The sequence below is a fragment of the Pseudorca crassidens genome, chromosome 8 (genome assembly GCF_039906515.1).
Source record: "Pseudorca crassidens isolate mPseCra1 chromosome 8, mPseCra1.hap1, whole genome shotgun sequence".
Lineage (NCBI taxonomy): Eukaryota > Metazoa > Chordata > Mammalia > Artiodactyla > Delphinidae > Pseudorca > Pseudorca crassidens.
Genome location: NC_090303.1, coordinates 84,864,153 through 84,885,006, shown reverse-complemented (window position 1 = coordinate 84,885,006; position 20,854 = coordinate 84,864,153). Strand labels below are relative to the sequence as shown.

The 20,854-nt window shown below is 41.3% G+C and overlaps 1 protein-coding gene across 2 annotated transcripts; it reads left to right on the top strand.

Annotated features, from left to right (window-relative positions):
* The first annotated feature begins 1,047 nt into the window (after positions 1–1,047).
* On the top strand, positions 1,048–19,175 carry ZC3HC1 (zinc finger C3HC-type containing 1). Of its 2 annotated transcripts, none has more exons than XM_067747000.1 (10): positions 1,048–1,256; positions 2,741–2,852; positions 4,953–5,103; positions 5,882–5,965; positions 12,489–12,616; positions 13,620–13,777; positions 14,539–14,782; positions 15,580–15,822; positions 16,286–16,492; positions 18,733–19,175. In XM_067747000.1, the coding sequence occupies exons 1-10, from the start codon at positions 1,111–1,113 to the stop codon at positions 18,799–18,801; spliced, it is 1,542 nt and encodes a 513-aa protein (XP_067603101.1). In that variant the 5' UTR covers positions 1,048–1,110; the 3' UTR covers positions 18,802–19,175. The 2 variants fall into 2 exon arrangements, with proteins under 2 accessions (XP_067603101.1, XP_067603102.1); XM_067747001.1 differs by having other exon boundaries at positions 1,052–1,256; positions 15,610–15,822.
* Positions 19,176–20,854: the final 1,679 nt, after the last annotated feature.

The following is a 20,854-nucleotide window of genomic DNA, read 5'->3' as shown; positions in this document are numbered from 1 at the left end:
TGAAGCTGGCTAAGGAGGGAAGAAATAAGGTGGTGTTGTTCGGAACAATGGAAAGGCTGAGATCAATAGGCTGAAAGTCCTGGTGGGCGGGAATAACTACTGAAGTTAGGAGCCCACAGAGAGTGAGCTGGCGGGGGATGGGGGGGGTTGGGGGGTGGCCCCACTTTTACCTTTGCCCATTGTTCAGTCACATCAGTCTCTTTTTTCTGTTTATTATATGAGGAAAACTCCTTCCAGTTTGCGATGCTGTTAGAGTCTGTGTAGATCTCTTTCCCACAATCTCATCTATTTTAACTCCAGCACAGATGCTCTCAGGAGAATCTGTAGACTGAATTAGGTCCTCCTTTACCCTAACCCTAACCCTTGGGATTTCTTTGGAGCACTTGTAATTTCAGAAGTTCAGGAAAACGTATTTTTTTAATGTCTAACTCCACTAAAAATGACGTCTCCTTTATTCACTGCTGTCATTGCCAGCGCCGAGAACAGCGTCAGTAGGACACCCTCAATAGATAATTTTTGGACAAAGCAGGGAAGAAGTGTTCGATAACGGCAAACGCCAGACTTCTAAACCCACCCATAACACGGTTTCTAAGGATTCTAAATTATTTACTCTCAAGTGACTGTCGCCATTCCCTCACATGTAAAAAGATAAACTTAGCAAAGTCTTATCAGTTAATTATCTTAAGACTAAATTGGGCCCCTCAATCCTGCTGAACTCGGAGAGACAGCGCTCTAAAAACCTCTTATCAAGCCAAGTATGCTCGTACATAAAGGAAACGACTAATCTTGGTGTTTAACCAGAGCCCTCCTGCAAGGGTCCACCTCGGTTTTGTTTGTTTGGGCCACGCCGCGGGGCATGCGGGATCTAAGCTCCCCGACCAGGGGATGGAACCCACACTCCCTGCAATGCAAGCGCGTAGTCTTAATCACTGGACCGCCAGGGAAGTCCCTACCTCGTTCTAAAATGGCCAGGAAGGGCTGGGCCCGGCGGTGTCGCCCGGCAGGTTGCTTGGGCCAACGCGTGGGAAGCCAAAAGAGGATCCTAACAGCTCAGAACGGAAGTTCCTGAGCCTTCATACGCGCCGGGAAGCAACTCGGAAACGGACCAAGATGGCGGCGCCCACTGAGGGGCCAACGTTTGCCGCGGGGGTCGAAAAGAATTGTAGTGCGGTTGTTCGCTCCCCAGAAGAGACTCCCCAGAAAGTCCGACAGCTGATAGATGAGGGGATTGCCCCGGAAGAGGGAGGCGCCGAAGTGTGAGTCCGCGAGTCCACCCTGGGTCTGGCGACGGCGGATTGGAGAGGGTTTGGGGGACTCAGGCCAGGGTAGGATACCCTGGGTCTGTAACTCGGGCGATGGGAATGGCTGCGACTCGGGATCTTGAAGAGACTGGGGTTCCAGTCGCTCAGTCGGCTTTAATCTTCTGCTCGGGAGGTACTGGGCGCAATTTTGCCTTAAGACAGGTTTTGGGAGGAAGGAAAAAGACAGGACCGCGAACTGAACATGCGCACCTGATTTCTCTTATACTTCTTAACCTTTTTAAGTCCTAGACACCTTTGGCAGCCTGGTAAAGTTTGTGAACACCTTCTGAGAATTATATTTTTAAATGCATAAAGTAAATTACATAGGATTATAAAGGATACCAATTACGTTGGAATGCAGTTATCAAGAAGTAAAAGAAAAAAAGTGATGCAGTAAAACGCTTCATTATTTAAGAGTTAAATAATATCTAGTAATAGGTCTGTTATCTACCATAATTTTGAAGTAGCGAGAGCATAAACGGTATTTCAAAACATGTGCAACAACCATAATGTGGTGACAAAATACCTGTGATTTCCATTGATGACAAATTTACAGATACTGCTGATGCTACTGTGGTTTTTTAAATTATCTTCATTCATAATGGAGGGAAATGCTACATTTCAGTTAGAGGTTACCAAAATAAATGTCATTTTTTTCTATCCAAGTTTATGGAAGCTCTGAATTTTTTCCAAGATCCACACCTCCCTGAGGCTGTCACTCTCAGAAGGATTCTTAGAATAAATTACTTTATTTTGAGTTATAATACTTGGTGTAATCTTACTTTTATTAAAATTACTTTTGTCTTCAGCAGTTCCTCCCTCTAAACTTCCCAGGTGCTGTTGAAATGCCTTTCACTGAATATAAAAGAATTGTTTTGCTGGTTTTTTTCTCCTTGAATTTTTTCATGAAATAGCTAAAATTCTTTACTTTGATTTAAATTTTCAAATTAGTTCCTTTGGGGAAAAATTGCATAGCAAGGATCAATCCAGGTAGAAATATCAAAATTGTCATTTTCTGCTGTTAAAATAGTTAAATTTCTAAGATGGTTCAAATTGGATAATGCACAGAAGCCTTGAGTCTTATTTTGTGTTTACAAAAATTATGCAAAATACTGTTGGGGAGCAATGAGTGAGGTAGCATAGTTTGCCAGTATAGGATTAGTGGAGCATGGTCAAGGTAGAAATTGCTTGAAACTTAGTTATGGCCAAACTGTAGAGATTTGAATGCCAGTCTGAAGAATTTGGATTCTGCTTAGTAAGTATTGTGAAACTATTGACAGTGTTAAACAGAAAAATTACCTGACTGAAATGATATTTAGAAAGGTTAAAATCCAGAGTGGCGTGATTGATGATACAATGTGCAGAGAAGCTAGATAAAAAACGTTTAGGCAAAGTGATACCTTGAAAGGATTACCAATAGTTCTGCCACTTTATTTTAGGAAGGACACATCTGCCACACTCCAGTCAGTTAATGGATCACCGCGAGCAGAAGAACCTCCATTGGAATCTAGAAGCAAAGAAGCCTTCTTTAGCAGAGTGGAAACCTTTTCTATATCCTTTTTGGTTTGAGTGAGTTGCACTTTCTGCCTGCTTCTGGAATTATTCTCCTAGGAGTAACACCACTTTCTCTGATGTTTTTAATTTTTAGAATTAAACTTGGTAAGAAATTTGGCTGGAGTTCCATGGGCTCTTCACAGGGATAGTTCACAACATGGCAGCGGGCTTCAGTCAGAGTGAGCAAGCAAGAGAGAGCAAGATAGAAGCTAGGTCTCAACTGACATCACATCACTTTTGCCATTTTCTATTTGCTAGAGTGTTTTTAATTTAAAGCAATTACAGACTTATAGAAAGATTGCACAGGTTACAAAGAACTTCCATGTGAGTACTTGAAAGTAAGTTGCCAAAGTGACACCTCATTACCCCCAAATATTTCCCACAAACAAGGACTTTCTCTTACATAACCACAATGAAACCATCAAAATTGGGAAATTCACATAATAAATTACTGCCATATAACCCTTACATCATAATCATTCCATCAATTGTAGTAATAATGTTCTTTATAGCAAAAGGATCCAGTTGAGAATCCTCAGTTTTTCCTTGAATTTCATGACCTTGATACTTTTGAAGATTATAGGCCAGTTATTTTATAGAGTGTATCTCAACTTGCATTTGTCTGATGTTTCATTATGATTAGATTCAGGTTATGTAGGAATATCACAGAAGTAACGCTGTGTTCTCATTGCATCCTGTCAGGTGGCACATGATTTTGATCTGTCCCTTTACCCTCGATCATCATTTTGATCAATTGATTAAGGGAGTGTCTGTCCTGTTTTCCATTGTAAAGTAGCGTTTTCCTCCTTTGTAATTAAACTTTTGTGGGGATGTGCTTTGAAACCATGTAAATATCACATTCCTCATCAAACTTTATGTAACTTATTGTAGCAGCATGGGCTCATGATTTCCTTTTTTATTCAATGGGTCATAATCCATTACTATTATATATTTTGAGATTCCAGTTGCCCCTGATTTGGTGAGTGGGAGCCCCATGTAGATGCTCTTTACACCCCACTTGGCTACAGCACCCCAAGGTAGGCCCCCCTCTGTATGGACTCCCTCTTTACCCGACTTGGCTTTTTTTTTTTGGCTTTTGACACCATGCGATGAGCTGTCTTCCCACCTCCTGGCTTAATCCTCTGCCTTGCTCACCACCTGGTGGCTTTAGGACTGAATTGTTCAGGAAGGGGAAAGTATTTTAACCATGCTTCTACTCCTGTTCCTTGGATTAATTCCTGATATTGACAAAGCATTTAAAATCATTTTCTTTTGTTGTTTTTTTGTTCCCATTGGATATAAATTGATTGCCACTTTGATATGATAATTATTTATTTAACTTAAGCTAGTTAAGTGATTCTATTACTTTTATTCTACATAATCCAAACTCCTTTAACATTTATATTTAGATTCTGTTTCTAGCCTTCAGTCCTCCTTTTGCTGCTATTAGAATGTTTTCAAGTTCCTATATCCCTTGTAAAAATATAGAACTTTCCTGCATCTTTTATGTTTTATCCTTTTTTTTTTCCTGTGCTCTGTAAAACAAGAGCTCTATAGGTAAAATAGAAAAAGCTGAGTGTTGAATATTAAAGATCAATAAATATTTTAGGACATATTTCCCATGCACATACTTACAGATGCTCTTGATGCTCTCAGCTTACTTAAAACACACATACCACACACACGTTAGTATATAACAATCAAATTTGGGGTAGGGAGGAATAATGAATATTATTAATTTTACTGACTTTATTCTTCAGAAGGCAAAAGTGGATGTGATACAATAGGAGAGCAGAGATGAGTGATAAAATATTTCAGCTTGTTTGACCTTCACCATCCCTTACTGCTTAGGCAAATCCCAGTGCTTTCACTAGTGTTTTCAAATCCCTAGTATTTCATATTAAGCAAAAGCGAATGGCTTTTCTACTGTACCCCACAACCAATAATAAAATAAACATTTTAAACATATAAAATGCATAGGGCTTCCTGTTGCTTTTCCTCTTAATGTGTTTATTCCTATAAACATTGAGTTAAAGTTTTCATTTCTGACTTGTTCATTTTAAGGTACATGCATGTTGTTTTTCTTAATGTGAATACTCTTTGAAATGGGCAGGAAAGCCCCCTGAGCTGTCTCCACTGGTCTGTGCAAAATATGGCTGGGTCACAGTTGAATGTGATATGCTGAAGTGCTCCAGCTGTCAAGCTTTTCTCTGTGCCACTTTACAACCAGCTTTTGATTTTGACAGATGTAAGTATAAAGTACAAATTACATTTTTCTCCATATTCAAAAGACATCTATACTAGGTTTTTTGTGGGTTTTTTTGCGGTACGCGGGCCTCTCACTGTTGTGGCCTCTCCCGTTGCGGAGCACAGGCTCCGGACGCGCAGGCTCAGCGGCCATGGCTCACAGGCCCAGCCGCTCTGCGGCATGTGGGATCTTCCTGGACTGGGGCACGAACCCGTGTCCCCTGCATCGGCAGGCGGACTCTCAACCACTGCGCCACCAGGGAAGCCCTATACTAGTTTTTCTGAAACGACCAGTCACTTGTGTTTGATCAAAGAATGTGTACTTCTGTATATAACAAGGTGAATTTGTGATTGTCTTCACCCTAATTACTAGCTTTAGTCATTACTTTTTTTTTTTTTTTTTTTTTAAAGCTCAGCTACTTTAGAGTGAACCTGACTTTGTGTATTCTGGGAAACTAACAGCAGTATGTTTATTTTATAGTTCCGAAATTTATACTTAGGCTAAGAGACACAGGACTTTTATGAAGGCTCACATTTTGGAATGCCTGCCTTATAAGATACATGATATCTCCTTTGTTATTGCTTTCAGAATCTTGATTTAGAACTTGTTTTGTGAAAAATATTAAGATGATTCAGTTGCTAATATTTCATATCTTTAAAATTTTTCTGAGTTATTTTAATTCTTAGTTGTATCTATACTCTTAAAGGCTTTTGGTCATTGGATTTTGAATCTATATAAGACATTGTTTTTAAGGCATTGTTATCTATTCGGGTTTCAGATAAGGAACGATGTGCTGAGCTGAAGAAAGCCTTGTGTACTGCCCATGAGAAGTTCTGTTTCTGGCCAGACAGCCCCTCTCCAGGTACTTATTTACAAAATTTCCCATTTACCATCTCTTCTTGGTCAATGCGGGGTTCTTTTGTTTTGTTTTTTTGCTTGTTTGTTTATTTGTTTTTAATTGGGGTATAGTTGCTTTACAATGTTGTGTTAGTTTCTGCTGTACAGCGAAGTGAATCAGCTATATGTATACATATATCCCCTCTTTTGGATTTCCTTCCCATTTAGGTAACCACAGAGCATTGGGTAGAGTTCCCTGTGCTATACAGCAGGTTCTCATTGGTTATCTATTTTATACATATTAATCTATATATGTCAATCCCAATCTCCCAGTTCATCCCCACCCCTGGTCATTGCGTTTCTCATATTGTCTATTTCTTTGAGAAAATCTAGCCTTTGAAGTTTCTTTTTCCTCCTGTCTATTTGTGCTTTACAAGAGAACTAATATTCATTCACTTATTGTGTTATTTATTAAGTGCATTTGACATGCCAAAGGTTTAATCGTACATACATTATCCAATTTAATCCTCTCAGGGGCCCTGGGAGGTAGATATCAACCTGATTTTTAGGTGAGGAAACTGAGAATCAGAAATCTTTCTTTTTTTACTATTTTATTTATTTATTTGTTTGTTTGCTTGCTTATTGCTGCATTGGGTCTTAGTTGCTGCGCGCGGGCTTTCTCTAGTTGTGGCAAGCAGGGGCTACTCTGTGTTGTGGTACGCAGTCTTCTCATTGCGGTGGCTTCTCTTGTTGTGGAGCACGGGTTCTAGGCGCACAGGCTCAGTAGTTGTGGCTCGCAGGTTCTAGAGCACAGGCTCAGTAGCTGTGGCGCACGGGCTTAGTTGCTCCACGGCATGTGGGATCTTCCCGGACCAGGGCTCAAACCCGTGTCCCCTGCATTGACTGGCAGATTCTTAACCACTGTGCCACCAGGGAAGTCCCAAGAATCAGAAGTCTTAAAACCAGCTAGTGAGGAGCCATGACCATGGTTTTATCTGATCTCAGACTCTCTGCTTTTCCCACCAGAGCAAACAGCCCCATGTTCTACCCAGGCTTCCTGGTACACTAATGGCACTAACGGTGGCAGTTAAATATGGTTCAGTTGCTAAAGAAGACTCACAGGACCCCACATGAGAGAGATTACAAATCTACAGTTTATTACAGTAAAACAGCACAATATATCAGTAGCACTGAAGTAAGGATATCATCACAGCCAAAGACTGCCCCATGGTAAGGGGTCTGGAGAGGCCAGGTGCAGGCTCCTCTTGTCCTTCTCGTGTAAGGGCTGTGGCAGTACGCACTCTCTCTCGAATCAGAAACCACTGATGTGTGCACAAAATGCTTCAGAACAAGGGAGCCCAAGACGTAGTCTCAAGTGGGATTTGCTTTTATTTTGCTGGCCGTGTTGGCATATTCCTGCTGAGTAACCAGCTTCAACAGCCGAGCCCGCCAGGGGGCTCACCAAGACCAGGGACAAAACTCTTTGGACCCATGTTTACAGTGCAGCACTATTAATTCATATATTTCATGCTTGACAGGACCAGCTCCATGTAGGTATGTTTTTTATTTCAGTAGGACAGCTCAGGCTAATTCCAGGGTCACTGATGCCCAGGAATATTCCATGAGTGACCACTAAGAGGAAAAAATAGTTGGAAAGTGACCGTAGAGTGCCATCTACTGATATATGAAGAGGTGATAGAAAAGGAATTATTAAGAAATAAAATTTTTAAAGTGAAAATGACTGTATAACAAGGATTTCCTGCTGTTGGCCTAGCTGTGTCACGGTGTAGTATAACAAAACTCAGTCCTATGCGTATTTGAATCTTCTCTGTCCAGTGCACCCAGGGCAGAGACAGATTCTCTATCTGCTAAGGCCTATGTTGGTGGTTGCGAACTCTTGCTACCATGCACTCTACTTTCTTTTTTTTTTTGCATTTTAATTTTTTTGTACAATTTTTAAAGGTTACTTTCCATTTATAGTTATTACAAAATATTGGCTGTATTTCCCATGTTGTACAATACACTCTACTTTCTTGGTCCCATTTGTGACTTCAGCTACCACCTACTTGAAGACTTCTGACTTCTATTCAGATCTCTCTTTAGAACTTGACTCATATTTTCAACTACCTTCTAAACATTTCCACTTAAAATCTTACAGGTACCTAGAACTCAAAATATACAAAACTGATTTCTTCATCTTATGCTTAAAACTTTATTCACTTCTTATGTTGTCTCCATCTTGGTAGATGTTACTTACCTCCCCCTCCAGTTATGCTACCCAAAAACCTGAAAGTCACCTTAGATGCCCCTCCTTATCATCACCAGCTGGTCCTATCCATTCTACCTCCTAAATAGGTCTCAGATATGACCTTCCAATTATATCATCCCTTGATTTGTTTTTTGTTTTTTTTTTTTTGCGGTACGCGGGCCTCTCACTGCTGTGGCCTCTTCTGTTGCGGAGCACAGGCTCCGGACGCGCAGGCTCAGCGGCCATGGCTCACAGGCCTAGCCGCTCCGCGGCATGTGGGATCTTCCCGAACTGGGGCACGAACCCGTGTCCCCTGCATCAGCAGGTGGACTCTCAACTGCGCCACCAGGGAAGCCCCCTTGATTTGTTTTTTTAACATTCAAGAGACTTTTGTGTGGAGAAAAGAAAACCTCAACTATTTATACTTTAATGCTTGCATTTATTAAGCATATCTAATAAAATTGTGAAGGTAATTTTTTTCTAACATTTACCAATAATTACAAACTAAATTAAATCACTGTAAACATTTTAAATTGCAATTACTAATTTATTAGGACTGATTATTTTGAGCATATCATATACTTTAAAGTAGACAAAATACACACATACATTAATTGTAAAACACATATTTAAACTTATGTGAAGACATTTTCATGATGGGATTAATTTCTTCTCTGTTCACTCTTTTCCCTTCATAGGTTTTTAGTGGTACTTTCTTAGGGTTGTAACAATCAGACCAAATCCTGAATTAGAAGATGATCAGATAGGTGTTGGGACCTGGTTTCTTCTCCCAAGTTTTGTTAAACCAAAGCCACTGGTCATCAGGACGTGTTTCCGTTTTATTATTAAACCTCACTTTTTTAAAGTCCACACCTTTCTCATTGATTTCAGTTTTTTATTACCTGACTTTTCTAGTAAAATGACGCATCTTTTAAAATTAATGACTTTTTTGACCTATTTGGTTGCTTGCAACAACTTTAAATAATTTTTTAAAATTTATTTGTTTATTTTTGTCTGCGTTTGGTCTTCATTGCTGTGCGCAAGCGTTCTCTAGTTGCGGCGAGCGGGGGCTACTCTTTGTTGTGGTGCGCGGGCTTCTCATCACGGTGTCTTGTCTTGTTGCAGAGCGCGGGCTCTAGGCACGCGGGCTTCAGTAGTTGTGGCACGAGGGCTCAGTAGTTGTGGCTCACGGGCTCTAAAGCGCAGGTTCAGTAGTTGTGGCACACGGTCTTAGTTGCTCTGCGGCATGTGGGATCTTCCCAGACCAGGAATCGAACCTGTGTCCCCTGCATTGGGAGGCGGATTCTTAACCACTGCACCACCAGGGAAGTCCCAACTTTAAATAATTTGATAAACTCTTAAGGAATATTTTGTTACCCTTGAATATAGAAAGTGTCTCTTTGTTTTATTTTTAACTTCTTGAGTAATTTCTAAGATTGTGGAGTGTTTCAAGTATAGAAAAAATTGTAGATAATAATAATATAAGAAACATCTCTGTATCTACCACCCAACCCCACCTAATACTAACATTTTGCTATCCTTGCAAAACCACCCCCCCTGCTTTCTTTCTGTTAATCAGGAAGAATTACAGATACAGCTGTGTAGTCTTCCCCAATCTCATTCCCTGCCTCCCTGTCCTGTAATAACTACTATCCAGAATTTGGTGTCCATGATTTGCTTACATGGTTTCTGTGTCTACAACATTTACATGTATCTAGAAGCAATATATATGGCACTATTTATTTGTTTTAAAATTTTCATTGAATGTTATCATTCTATATATATTCTGCAACCTACTTTTGTAGGGGGAGTCAACTTTTTTTTAATTAATCCATGTTGTCACATGTAGCATGTTTGAAGCTTTATAATAAGTAGGGCCATCTAAAATTTTAGTCTTCTAGGAGATGAGGGATAGTGTTTATCTAGTTAACTTTCCATTTGGGAAAACTAGCTTATTCATTTTAGAACCTCCTGTCAAACCATCTTTGTACATGATTGTTGTGTGTGACTGTAACTCGAACACCCTTTTCCCCAAGTTATGTGTCATCACAAGTGCTAATCAATCCTTCCTGTACTTGGTACACTTCCTACCTACTCTGATTCTATTTAGCATATTCGCTCTTCCCTTCTCTGCTTACACAGATTTTGAGCTTTTAGATGTATAGATTACTGTTTTTCATAAAATTTGGGAAGTTTTCAGTTAGTATGTCTTCAAATACTCTTTCTGCCCCTTTCCCTGCCCTTCTTCTGTGTCTCCCATTATGCAGATGTTGGTGTGCTTGATAGTGTTCCTTCATTCAAAATTGATGCTCCTTCTCTCCATCCTTATGCCATTCATATCTTAGAGGGATTACTATTTTAAATCACCTTCATGTCTGCTAAGCTTATTTCTTTGCATCCAGACTGACCCCTTAGTCTCTGCTCTAAACTAATACATATTGTCTATAATATCACTTTCACTTCTTCCTTTTAAAAAAATCTTCCAGTAGTTTCTCATCACATACATTAATAAAATCATGGTCTGGCTGCTGTCTATACTTTAACCTTCTCTCCGACTAGTCTCCCCACAGGAATACTGTGTTCCAACCCTGTGAGACTATTTAGAATTCCCCACATGTGCTATCCTCTAGGGCTTTACTTTTACACACTGTTGTTGGTCTTTCCAATTCAGCTTAGACCTGACTTCTTCTGAGAAACCTTTCCTGAGACTCTGCTTTTTAAACATAATCACAGGGACTTCCCTGGTGGTCCAGTGATTAAGACTCCATGCTCCCAATGCAGGGGCACGGGTTTGATCCCTGGTCTGGGAACTAAGATCCCGCATGCTGCACAGTGTGGCCAAAAAATAAACATAATCACAAAAGTACTATCACAGCTCTATCCAAAAAAATCAGTAATTTCTTTTTCTTTTATTGTTTATTTTTCCAGCTTTATTGAAGTATAATTGACAAAATTGTAAGATATTTAAAGTATGCAGGGGGCTTCCCTGGTAGCACAGCGGTTAAGAATCTGCCTGCCAATGCAGGGGACACGGGTTCGAGCCCTGGTTGGGAAAGATCCCACATGCCGCGGAGCAACTAAGCCCGTGCGCCACAACTGCTGAAGCCCGTGTGCCACAACTACTGAAGCCTGTGCGCCTAGAGCCTATGCTCTGCAACAACAGAAGCCACTGCAATGAGAAGCTCGCACGGCACAACGAAGAGTAGCCCCCGCTTGCCGCAACTAAAGAAAGCCCACGCGCAGCAGCAAAGACCCAACGCAGCCAAAAATAAATTAATTAATTAATTAATTTATTAAAAAGTATGCAATGTGGTGATCTGATATACATATACACTGTGAAAGAATTTCCCTGCCCCCATCAAGTAAATTAATTCTTTTTTGAAAATTGCATTATGGGGCTTCTAGGAACCAAAGTGTAGTATTAGAGTGAGATGATAAGGATTTTAAATATTAGGGCATTTGATTCTGGGACCCAAGAAATTGTAATCATTTTAAGACCAAAAGTACTAGAAGTTTAGCTCTATCAAATGATGTTAAAAACCATACTGTAATCATTTTGTTGTTGAGAAATAAAAATCAGTACTCTGATAACTGATCTTTTAGCATCAGAAAATTAATATTATTTAATAATAGCAAATATCTGTTGGGTGCTTCCGTGGTGGCACAGTGGTTGAGAGTCTGCCTGCCAATGCAGGGGACACGGGTTTGAGCCCTGGTCTGGGAGGATCCCACATGCCGCGGAGCAACTAGGCCTGTGAGCCACAACTACTGAGCCTGCGCATCTGGAGCTTGTGCTCCACAACAAGAGAGGCCACGACAGTGAGAGGCCCCACGCACCGCAATGAAGAGTGGCCCCCGTTCGCCGCAACTAGAGAAAGCCCTCGCACAGAAACGAAGACCCAACACAGCCAAAAAGAATAAATAAATTTAAATATATATATATATATCTATTGGTAGGAGTAATGAGAAATCTGTAAATTATGTGAGATATTGTCTCTGCCCTTAAGGAAAATAAAACATTACTGAGATTAAACCTAAAAACAATACCTAAAACAATCCTAAAAAACAAGTGATTAATAATGATGAAGTAACTGTGATACATAGCACTTACTGTACACTGGGAACTATTTTTAGCACTTCAGTTACATTATTTTAATTGATTATCACAAGTCTAGGTGTTATTGTTAATTTCTTAATATCATTGAATATCATCAATTTACATTTCCCCTGTTGTTCTATACATGCTTTTTATTTTTTATAATTTGTACCAATATAATCTCCCAGTTTACTTTTTCCACAGATCGATTTGGGATGTTGCCATTGGATGAACCTGCGGTTCTTGTTAGTGAATTCCTAGATCGTTTTCAAAGCCTTTGTCACTTGGACTTCCAGCTTCCTTCCCTGAGGCCAGAGGACTTAAAAACTATGGTGAGTTTTTCTTGGCTAGCATACAGTGGCCTTCAGTTGTCGCCAGCATGAAGCATTTCTTTTAATGACAAGAGGCTACAGATAGCTAAGAAGAGAACTACTTGTTTGTCTCTTAACTGACCTTTTTCAATCTCTACCGTAAAGAGGACTTGAGGGTTTAAATAAGTGAGTTCCATTTAAACTTTTAGATATGATTCTTTAAGTGGCGTAAATTCAATTTTATCTCAATTTGTTACTGAAACATTTAACAGAAGATACTGAAATGTGGCTTCATATGGTTTATCGCATACTATTTTCCAAAAGAAAGCGCTGGAGAAGTTATAAACTCCCTTTTCCCTTGTAAATAGAAATTTTGAAATGCTCTGTCCTATCTGCACTTTGAAACTGAATATTTACTGTCCCATTTCATCATCCTGTGGGTATTCTGTCAAGACAGACTTTACTGTAGGAAATAGAAGCTATTATTTTGCTTCTTCAAGTTGAGAAGCTATTATGGATTTTAGCACCAAACTGTTAGCCTCTGATGCCTATTATAAATGTCCTCCTGTCTCTAGTCAATGAAAGTTTTTTCACCCTGTCATAATGCTTTCTTATTCTTAGAACAAAAATAAAGACTGTGGCAAGGTCTTTTGTGGTGTCAAAAGTAAATTCATTGCCAGGCCAAGAAATTAGTAGTAGTCTGTTGTGATTATTTGGGTTTGAAGTTTACAGGTTTCAGGGAAAATATGCAATTGGTAATTTGAAAACAAGTTAGTACTAAGAGAAGATGTGGTAGTTCCAGAAACACTGCTCCCTTTCTCAATCAGCAGATCCAGGGCAGTTCAGAAAGCTCCTGTGTGATACCTTAGCCTGTGCTGGAAGTAAGTCTTCTCCAATGAAGAGAATTGTCTTCGTGTTTGTCATTTTTTTCATGATTTTTGCCTTGTATCACCTAGGTACATCATTATCTATGACTTTTCATGGTGGTTGAAACTTTAAGTCTTTTCTCTTGATTCCTTTGTAGTGCTTGACAGAAGACAAGATCAGTCTTCTCCTGAACCTGCTTGAAGATGAACTTGATCACGGAACTGATGAGAGAAAAACTGCAACCAAACTAGGTTCAGACATCATCCAAATCCATGTCACTGCCTGTATTCTCTCCATGTGTGGCTGGGCGTGTAGGTTAGTGAATTTGCCTGGGGACATAAACTGTGACAACATTATATACCCACACACAGCAGTTACTCCTAGCATTTGGAGATCACATGGTGTTTCCTGTGAGAAAAACAGTGACAAAGAAAAACTAAGGGGGTGGAGGAGGGATAGAAAGAATTAGCAACAAAACCAGAATTAGAACTCAGGAATTCTTGAACACGCCTGAACTTTGTTTCTTTTACTATCACTTCCCAGCTGGGAATTCGTGTTCCTATAAACAGTGAAGCTCCTTTCTAGTTTTAGAAAGGAAAAATCAGTTTAATTGATAGGAAGTACGGAAGGAAGCACCAGCTGGAATCCTCTAGGCCCCAAGTTGGTGTCTGCATTCCAGCTGCTCAGTTCAGCAGACTCCCTCTGAGACAGAAGACTGTCAGACCAATTTTGATTTACTTTAAATATGCTTTCTTTGGTAGATTAAGCAATACTTTTCATTTACACAGAAAAACTTTAAAAGGGACATGAGAAATTTATAAAACTTACCTTTAAAATAGGCTTGCCATAGAGAGCATGCTAAGACCCCTAGATCTTTCTGTAGGAAATACGTGAGAGATGATGAAGCTGGGTCCTAGGATCGGAGGATGGGGCCCTGAGAGGAGGTGGTTCCCAGTCCCCTGGCCTGTTTCAGAGATTTGTTTGATGAGATGAAGCATACTCACAGATCATTATGCTTAGTCCCTTGAAAATGTTATCCTCTGAGAAAACGCACTTTTTTTTCTATTCCTACCTAGTTCTTCGCTGGAACCCATGCAGCTCTCCCTGATAACATGTTCACAGTGTATGAGGAAGGTGGGGCTCTGGGGCTTCCAGCAGATCGAGTCATCCATGACCGACCTGGATGCGTCCTTTGGTCTGACCAGCTCCCCCATCCCAGGCTCTGAGTGCCGGCCAGAGCGCTTCTCTCTGGTGCCTGAGTCTCCTCGGAGGATGATGACTCGGAGCCAGGATGCCACGTTTTCCCCAGGATCAGAGCAGGTATAGACTTAGTTGGCTTGTTTGGGGGGGACTTTTTATTTATTTTTTCAAATTTTATTCTGTTTTTTAAAAAATATTTATTTATTTGGCTGTGCCGGGTCTTAGTTGCAGCACATGGGATCTTCGTTGAGGTGTGTGGGATCTTTTAGTTGCGGCATGCGGGCTCTTAGTTGCAGCATGTGGGATCTAATTCCCTAACCAGGGAGCAAACCCGGGCCCCCTGCATTGGGAACGTGGAGTCTTAAGCACTACCACTGGACCACCAGGGAAGTCCTAGGGTGGACTTTTTTTTTTTTTCAGTACACGGGCCTTTCACTGTTGTGGCCTCTCCCATTGCGGAGCACAGGCTCCGGACGCGCAGGCTCAGCGGCCTCACGGGCCTAACCACTCCACGGCATGTGGGATCTTCCCGAACCGGGGCACGAACCCATGTGACCTGCATCGGCAGGCAGACTTTCAACCACCGCGCCACTAGGGAAGCGCTCAGGGTGGACTTTTTAAAAACAGCATTCTTACCAAAAGTGTTGTTGGCAGAAAAGTTGGAAATTAACTTAGGTTGTATAATTAACTTAGGTTAAACTTCACTTATAACCGCATTGACAAGAATATTACAGAGTGGCTTTATCACCAGTTGCAATGGAGATGCTAAATTCATTATTTTGTATAGAAATCTAATATTCTTTGAAGAGTTTAGTTATGTAAACAGTTCAGAAACTAAATTCTTATAGTTTTAAAAATATTAGCTTTCACATGCTTCTAGAAATATTTCTCCTGACCATAGTCATTAATGTCATTAGGGTACTTCCATCATCTCCCCTTTCCTTCAGGCTGAAAGGAGCCCAGGTCCCATTGTCTCTAGAACTCGAAGCTTGGACTCTTCCAGTCCTGTTGACCGTCCTGAGCCAGAGGCCGCTAGCCCCACCCCCAGAACCCGCCCAGTGACACGAAGCATGGGAACAGGAGACGCCACTGGCCTAGAAGTGCCATCTAGTCCTCTTCGGAGAGCCAAGCGGGCTCGCCTCTGCTCTTCCAGCAGCTCGGTGAGTCTGCCTGCATGTGTGGAGGCCCCTGAGCACAGCAGCACCCAAGCCCTCACCATGCAGCACAGAGAAGCAGGCATGAGCTGAGACTGGTCCTGTGGCTATAAGGAGGCCATGAGAATAAGTTTAAAGGTGGGACAGTTGGGTGACCAGAGGGAAAAAAAATTTAATGGTTTTGCCATTTGTTTCTTTGGGACATCTTCTGGCAATGTAATAAATTTGTCTTGCCCAAGGGACAGTAGTGAGAAAAGAGGATAGACCTGATAAGGGATGGTTTAACACAAAGGGAGTAAAAGAATTTTAAAAGTGAGAGGGAAATACATAGGCGAAGTTTAAAGGAGAACGTAAAACTAGAAACGTGGGCATTGTGAGATTCTAGAGTTGACAATTTATAGCAATGCCTCCCTGAACTTACATAGTATCTGCCCTTCATTAACACGGATTCCTCTTCCTCCTCTCTCAGGACACATCTTCCCGAAGCTTCTTTGATCCCACTTCTCAGCATAGAGACTGGTGTCCTTGGGTGAATATCACATTTGGAAAAGAAACCAGGGAGAATGGTGGAAGTGAGGTAGATGCCAGCACCCCGGCAGAGCCAGGCTGGAAGGCAGTGCTGAACATCCTCTTGGCCCACAAAGAGTCTAACCAGCCAACTGAAACCGACTCCATGGTGAGATAAGCCATTGCCCTGACCATGTGCAGCACTTCCTGTTTATGGGATGAGGAGAGGAGGCTGGTCCTATAATTAGCACCCTGCCTGCCCACAGCTTTCATAAGTCAAGGTAGACACAGTCTGGGTTCATCCTAGAGAACAGGCATGGGACTGGTTCATTCTTTCTGCAGTTTAGCATATGGCATTCCACCGAATTCTGATAAATTCTTTGTCTTCTCCACTCAAATGACTCGAAGTAGAAAAGGAATACAGAAACAGAAAGGGGTAACAGGCTGCTGCTAGTGTTGCAGAGCAGCTGCTTTTTCCATCTGAGTTACTGTCACTTGCACTTGGAGCCTGGCCAGTTAACTTAGCTGTCAGGATGGAGCACTGTGCTCCGCCACCACGACCTTGATTTCATTCCTTATGGTGGGCACGTTACTTTGCTGTGTTCCGCGGCCCCCTGTGCACTGACCCTCAGCTGCCATCACAGTAATGACTGCTGCTGGTGACACTTGTGGGTAAATGCAAACCCGTCATGACAGCTGAGAAAACAACTCAAGTGTTTGCTCTGTGCAAAGGACGGAAGTGAGAGGAGGGTGGGCATTAAGGAATCACAAAAACTGCATTCTCTTTCTTTTACTGGCTCATTCCCAAATTTGCCATGTAACTTGCTTAGTGTAAATATAATAATTTCTGACCTCTGTTCCCTCCAAGGACAAAGTAAAATAATACTTGCCAGCAGATGTTTATCAGAAGCATTCCCAGATTCATGGTTTTGTAGGGTCACAGAATTCCACTGGAGGGAGCTATAGTGATGCTAGACGCCCAAGAATGTGCATTCAGGGGCTTCCCTGGTGGCTCAGTGGTTAAGAATCTGCCTGCCAATGCAGGGGACATGGGTTCAAGCCCTGGTCTGGGAAGATCCCACATGCTGCAGAGCAACTAAGGCCGTGCGCCACAACTACTGAGCCTGCGGTCTAGAGCCTGCAAGCCACAACTACTGAAGCCCGCATGCCTAGAGCCCATGCGCTGCAACAAGAGAAGCCCGCAATGAGAAGCCCACACACCGCAACGAAGAGTAACCCCCACTCGCCGCAACTAGAGAAAGCCCACATGCAGCAACGAAGACCCATTGCAGCCAAAGATAAATTAATTAATTTAATTTTATTTATTTATTTATTTATTTATTTTTTTGGCCGTACTGCGTGGCACGCGGGACCTTTGAAGGTCCATTTTAACAACTTGTCTTTTAAGATTCCCCACAGCTGCTGTGACTGGGAAGTACAAAACTTAGAAGCTCTGCAGTAAAGGATCTTGAAGTTAGAAAAAAGTTTATACTATTTTTCAACTTAAATCTCTCAATTGTGTCACTGTATTAACTAACTAAATTGCCCTCAGTCACAAGTAAGAGTTCAAACTTCCCTCCTGGAACTTTATTTTATTGAGACATTCAGCCACAAAGAGTATAAGAAAACAGTGAAAATGTTGTCTTCTGTCAGAAATTAGAGTGAACTTTATGGATTATCTTGCTAGATATGTTTGTGCTCTCACTGAGACCCTGTGCTTTTCACTATGACTCTCAAAGGCAGAGAGAACCACATGTTCTGCTTCACTGAGAACTTTTATCTTTTAGTGAACTGTTTTGTCTCCCTGTAACACCATTTCTCAGAATCTCAGGTCACTTCACAGACGTGATCAAGTGGCAGTGAGATTCTTCCTATTATTAGCTCTGCTGGCTAAGTCATGAGTCTGAGAAGGCCAAGGTCATAGTTTAAACTCTTAAGGGTCATTTAACTTTGTTTCATTCCTTGGCCTTAGATTATACTATTAGCACCAGCTCGGCATCTTGTAAATATGAATCCTTGTTCACAAGAGATGATGAATAGGGCCAATTCAGCATCACGGACGCGAAATCAGTGCAAAATGTGTGCTGCACTGATGCTGGGTCACAAGTGTCATCCTCACATTCAAAGATTAGGACACATAGGGATGCTTGGAGGAGGACATAAGCCGTATTTTAGAGGCTCCAGAGTATGTTAGCAGTAATCTAACAGTAGACTCAAGCTTCTTGATTTTTAGTCTGGCTTTAGGTGTATATTATATGTAGCACAATATAAGATTAACTGGTTTTACTCACTCCTAGACATATGTAGATCATTGTGGGAGAAATTTACAGACCAAACCTTAAAGCTATTACCCATCCTTTGTCTCTATAAAATAATTTAATCTCTAATAATGAGCTTTTCTATTTATAGAGTCTCTCTGAGAAATCAAGGAAGGTGTTCCGAATATTCCGGCAGTGGGAATCTTTATCCTCATCCTGAAGATATTCCAGCCCTTCCTGCAGAGAAGTGGAATGAGTGGCTTTGAAAAATGAAGCCTGAATTCCCTTTTGAGCAGCTGATGCTAAGTTTTTCTCCATTCTGGTTTAATCATAAGGAGCCCCTGCCCTTGCAAAGGCATGTATGTCATCATCTGCATCTGACTGAGGGGAAAACCTGTTTGCAACACAGGGATGTGGGCTGGGAGAGGTAGGGCGACCCTGGCTCTGTTCAAGGAGTGCGTGGTTCCAAAACTCAACTGAGGACCCAGGACTTGAGCATTTTTAGTGTCTTTAGTGGGGGCAGTGTTTTGAGGACTCTTATATCCCAGAAATACATCAGTATGTGTTAATAAAATATTTGTTAAGATTCTCACAGCTGGAGAACTGTTTTCCTCCTTGTCTAATGGGCTGACATAAAGGAAGCTGAGACTGAGAAAACTACAGTGGAGCAGTAAACAAAGGCAAAATTTCAGTTTTCAGATTGGCTGCAAAGCCTGGAATTTATTTGTGATTCTAGTCGAAGAAGTATTCCTAAACCAGAGGCAAGACGTTGTTCATTATATCATCAGGAGATCTCCTGATGTGTTATAGTGAATGGTAAGCTGATAATTTTCTCTCTTCACTTTGATAATAACAGAATAAGAGACTCTTCAGAAGAGACCCCTCTCCATGTGCCTTCTAATGCAAGGCTCCCCTGAGTGGGGCTCCCCAAGGCTCTTTCACTGCTGGTGGAGAGCATTGGTGTCCATGGTGGAGAAGCTGACCCTGACCTGCCCCAACTGAATAGACTACCCATTGAGAAAGTGAGCATGAAGGAAACTAGCTATTCTCCAGAATGTTGTACTTTCTTTTAGTGACTGTGGTTGGTTGGTTTTATAACTTCTTTTATACTGAAGTATTTTAAAGAACATAGGTAATGTAATATTCCACCCATGCTAAACTTTAGGTTATATCTCTAAAAAACAGACCATTTTTTCTATGTACTACAGCCAACAAAAATTAATAATCCCTTAATATCATCTAATACCCAGTCCATATACAAAATTCCCAATTGTTCCAAAAATAGCCTTTACATTTTTTTTTTTTTTTTTTTTTTTTTGTGGTACGCGGGCCTCTCCTGTTGCGGAGCACAGGCTCCGGACACGCAGGCTCAGCGGCCATGGCTCGTGGGCCCAGCCGCTCCGCGGCATGTGGGATCTTCCCAAACCGGGGCACGAACCTGTGTCCCCTGCATCGGCAGGTGGACTCTCAACCACTGCACCACCAGGGAAGCCCCTGTCCTTTACATTTGATTTGTCCAAACCAGGATCCAACTCAAGATCATGGGTTGCATAAATCTCTTTAGTCTAAAGGACAGTCCCTTTTTCTCATATATGTCAGATTTTAAATTTGTCATTTTTCAATCCTGACTTTTTAAAAGGGTAAATAGTGTTGATATCTTTCCTAAATCAAGCCTTCCTCCGTGGATAAGCCTGTTAGAGGCTGCTTCCAAGTTATTTTTCTAGGGGTGCTCTTTTGCCTTTGGCACTAATGAAAGGCTTGACTGTTCATTCTCCAGTCTCCATGGTCCCCTTAGAGGCTGGTTAATGGGCAGCTCTCTAATGTTACAGGAATGAGACTTCTGGCCCAGGGTGGGAAGCCATTTGCTGACAAGTGACTATGTAGAAGTCTGCTCACTAGAAGCTCATAGCCTCTAGATCACGATTTCTTAAGGAGTAGTGTAAAATCATTAACACAAGGTATTCAAATGGACTACAAGCCTAAGTTTCAGTTTATAATAATGTGGGGTTGTTTCTTTTGTCTTTCCATTACAATTTTTGATTTTGACCTCCCTCCAAAAGATGTTTTTACTTTTCTTTAAAATAGGCAAAGTTCCACACTTTTTTTGGTTTTGTGTTTTTTCAATCATAAATGGAAGCAGATTGGGATAGACTTGATGTGACTCAAGAAACATTAAGTTTCTTCCATGTGTGTGGCACTGTCCAAGCCCTTATAGAATGCAAAGTTGAGTGACCACCTGGTTTTCACCCTCAAGAAGTATATAGTCCAGGGGT

Excerpts from the sequence above, each read along its gene's own strand:
- ZC3HC1 (XM_067747000.1), top strand. The coding sequence starts at position 1,111 with ATGGCGGCGCCCACTGAGGGGCCAACGTTTGCCGCGGGGGTCGAAAAG. Across the intron at positions 5,966-12,488 it reads GCCAGACAGCCCCTCTCCAG|ATCGATTTGGGATGTTGCCA; the intron begins GTACTTATTTAC and ends CTTTTTCCACAG. Across the intron at positions 16,493-18,732 it reads CAACTGAAACCGACTCCATG|AGTCTCTCTGAGAAATCAAG; the intron begins GTGAGATAAGCC and ends TTCTATTTATAG.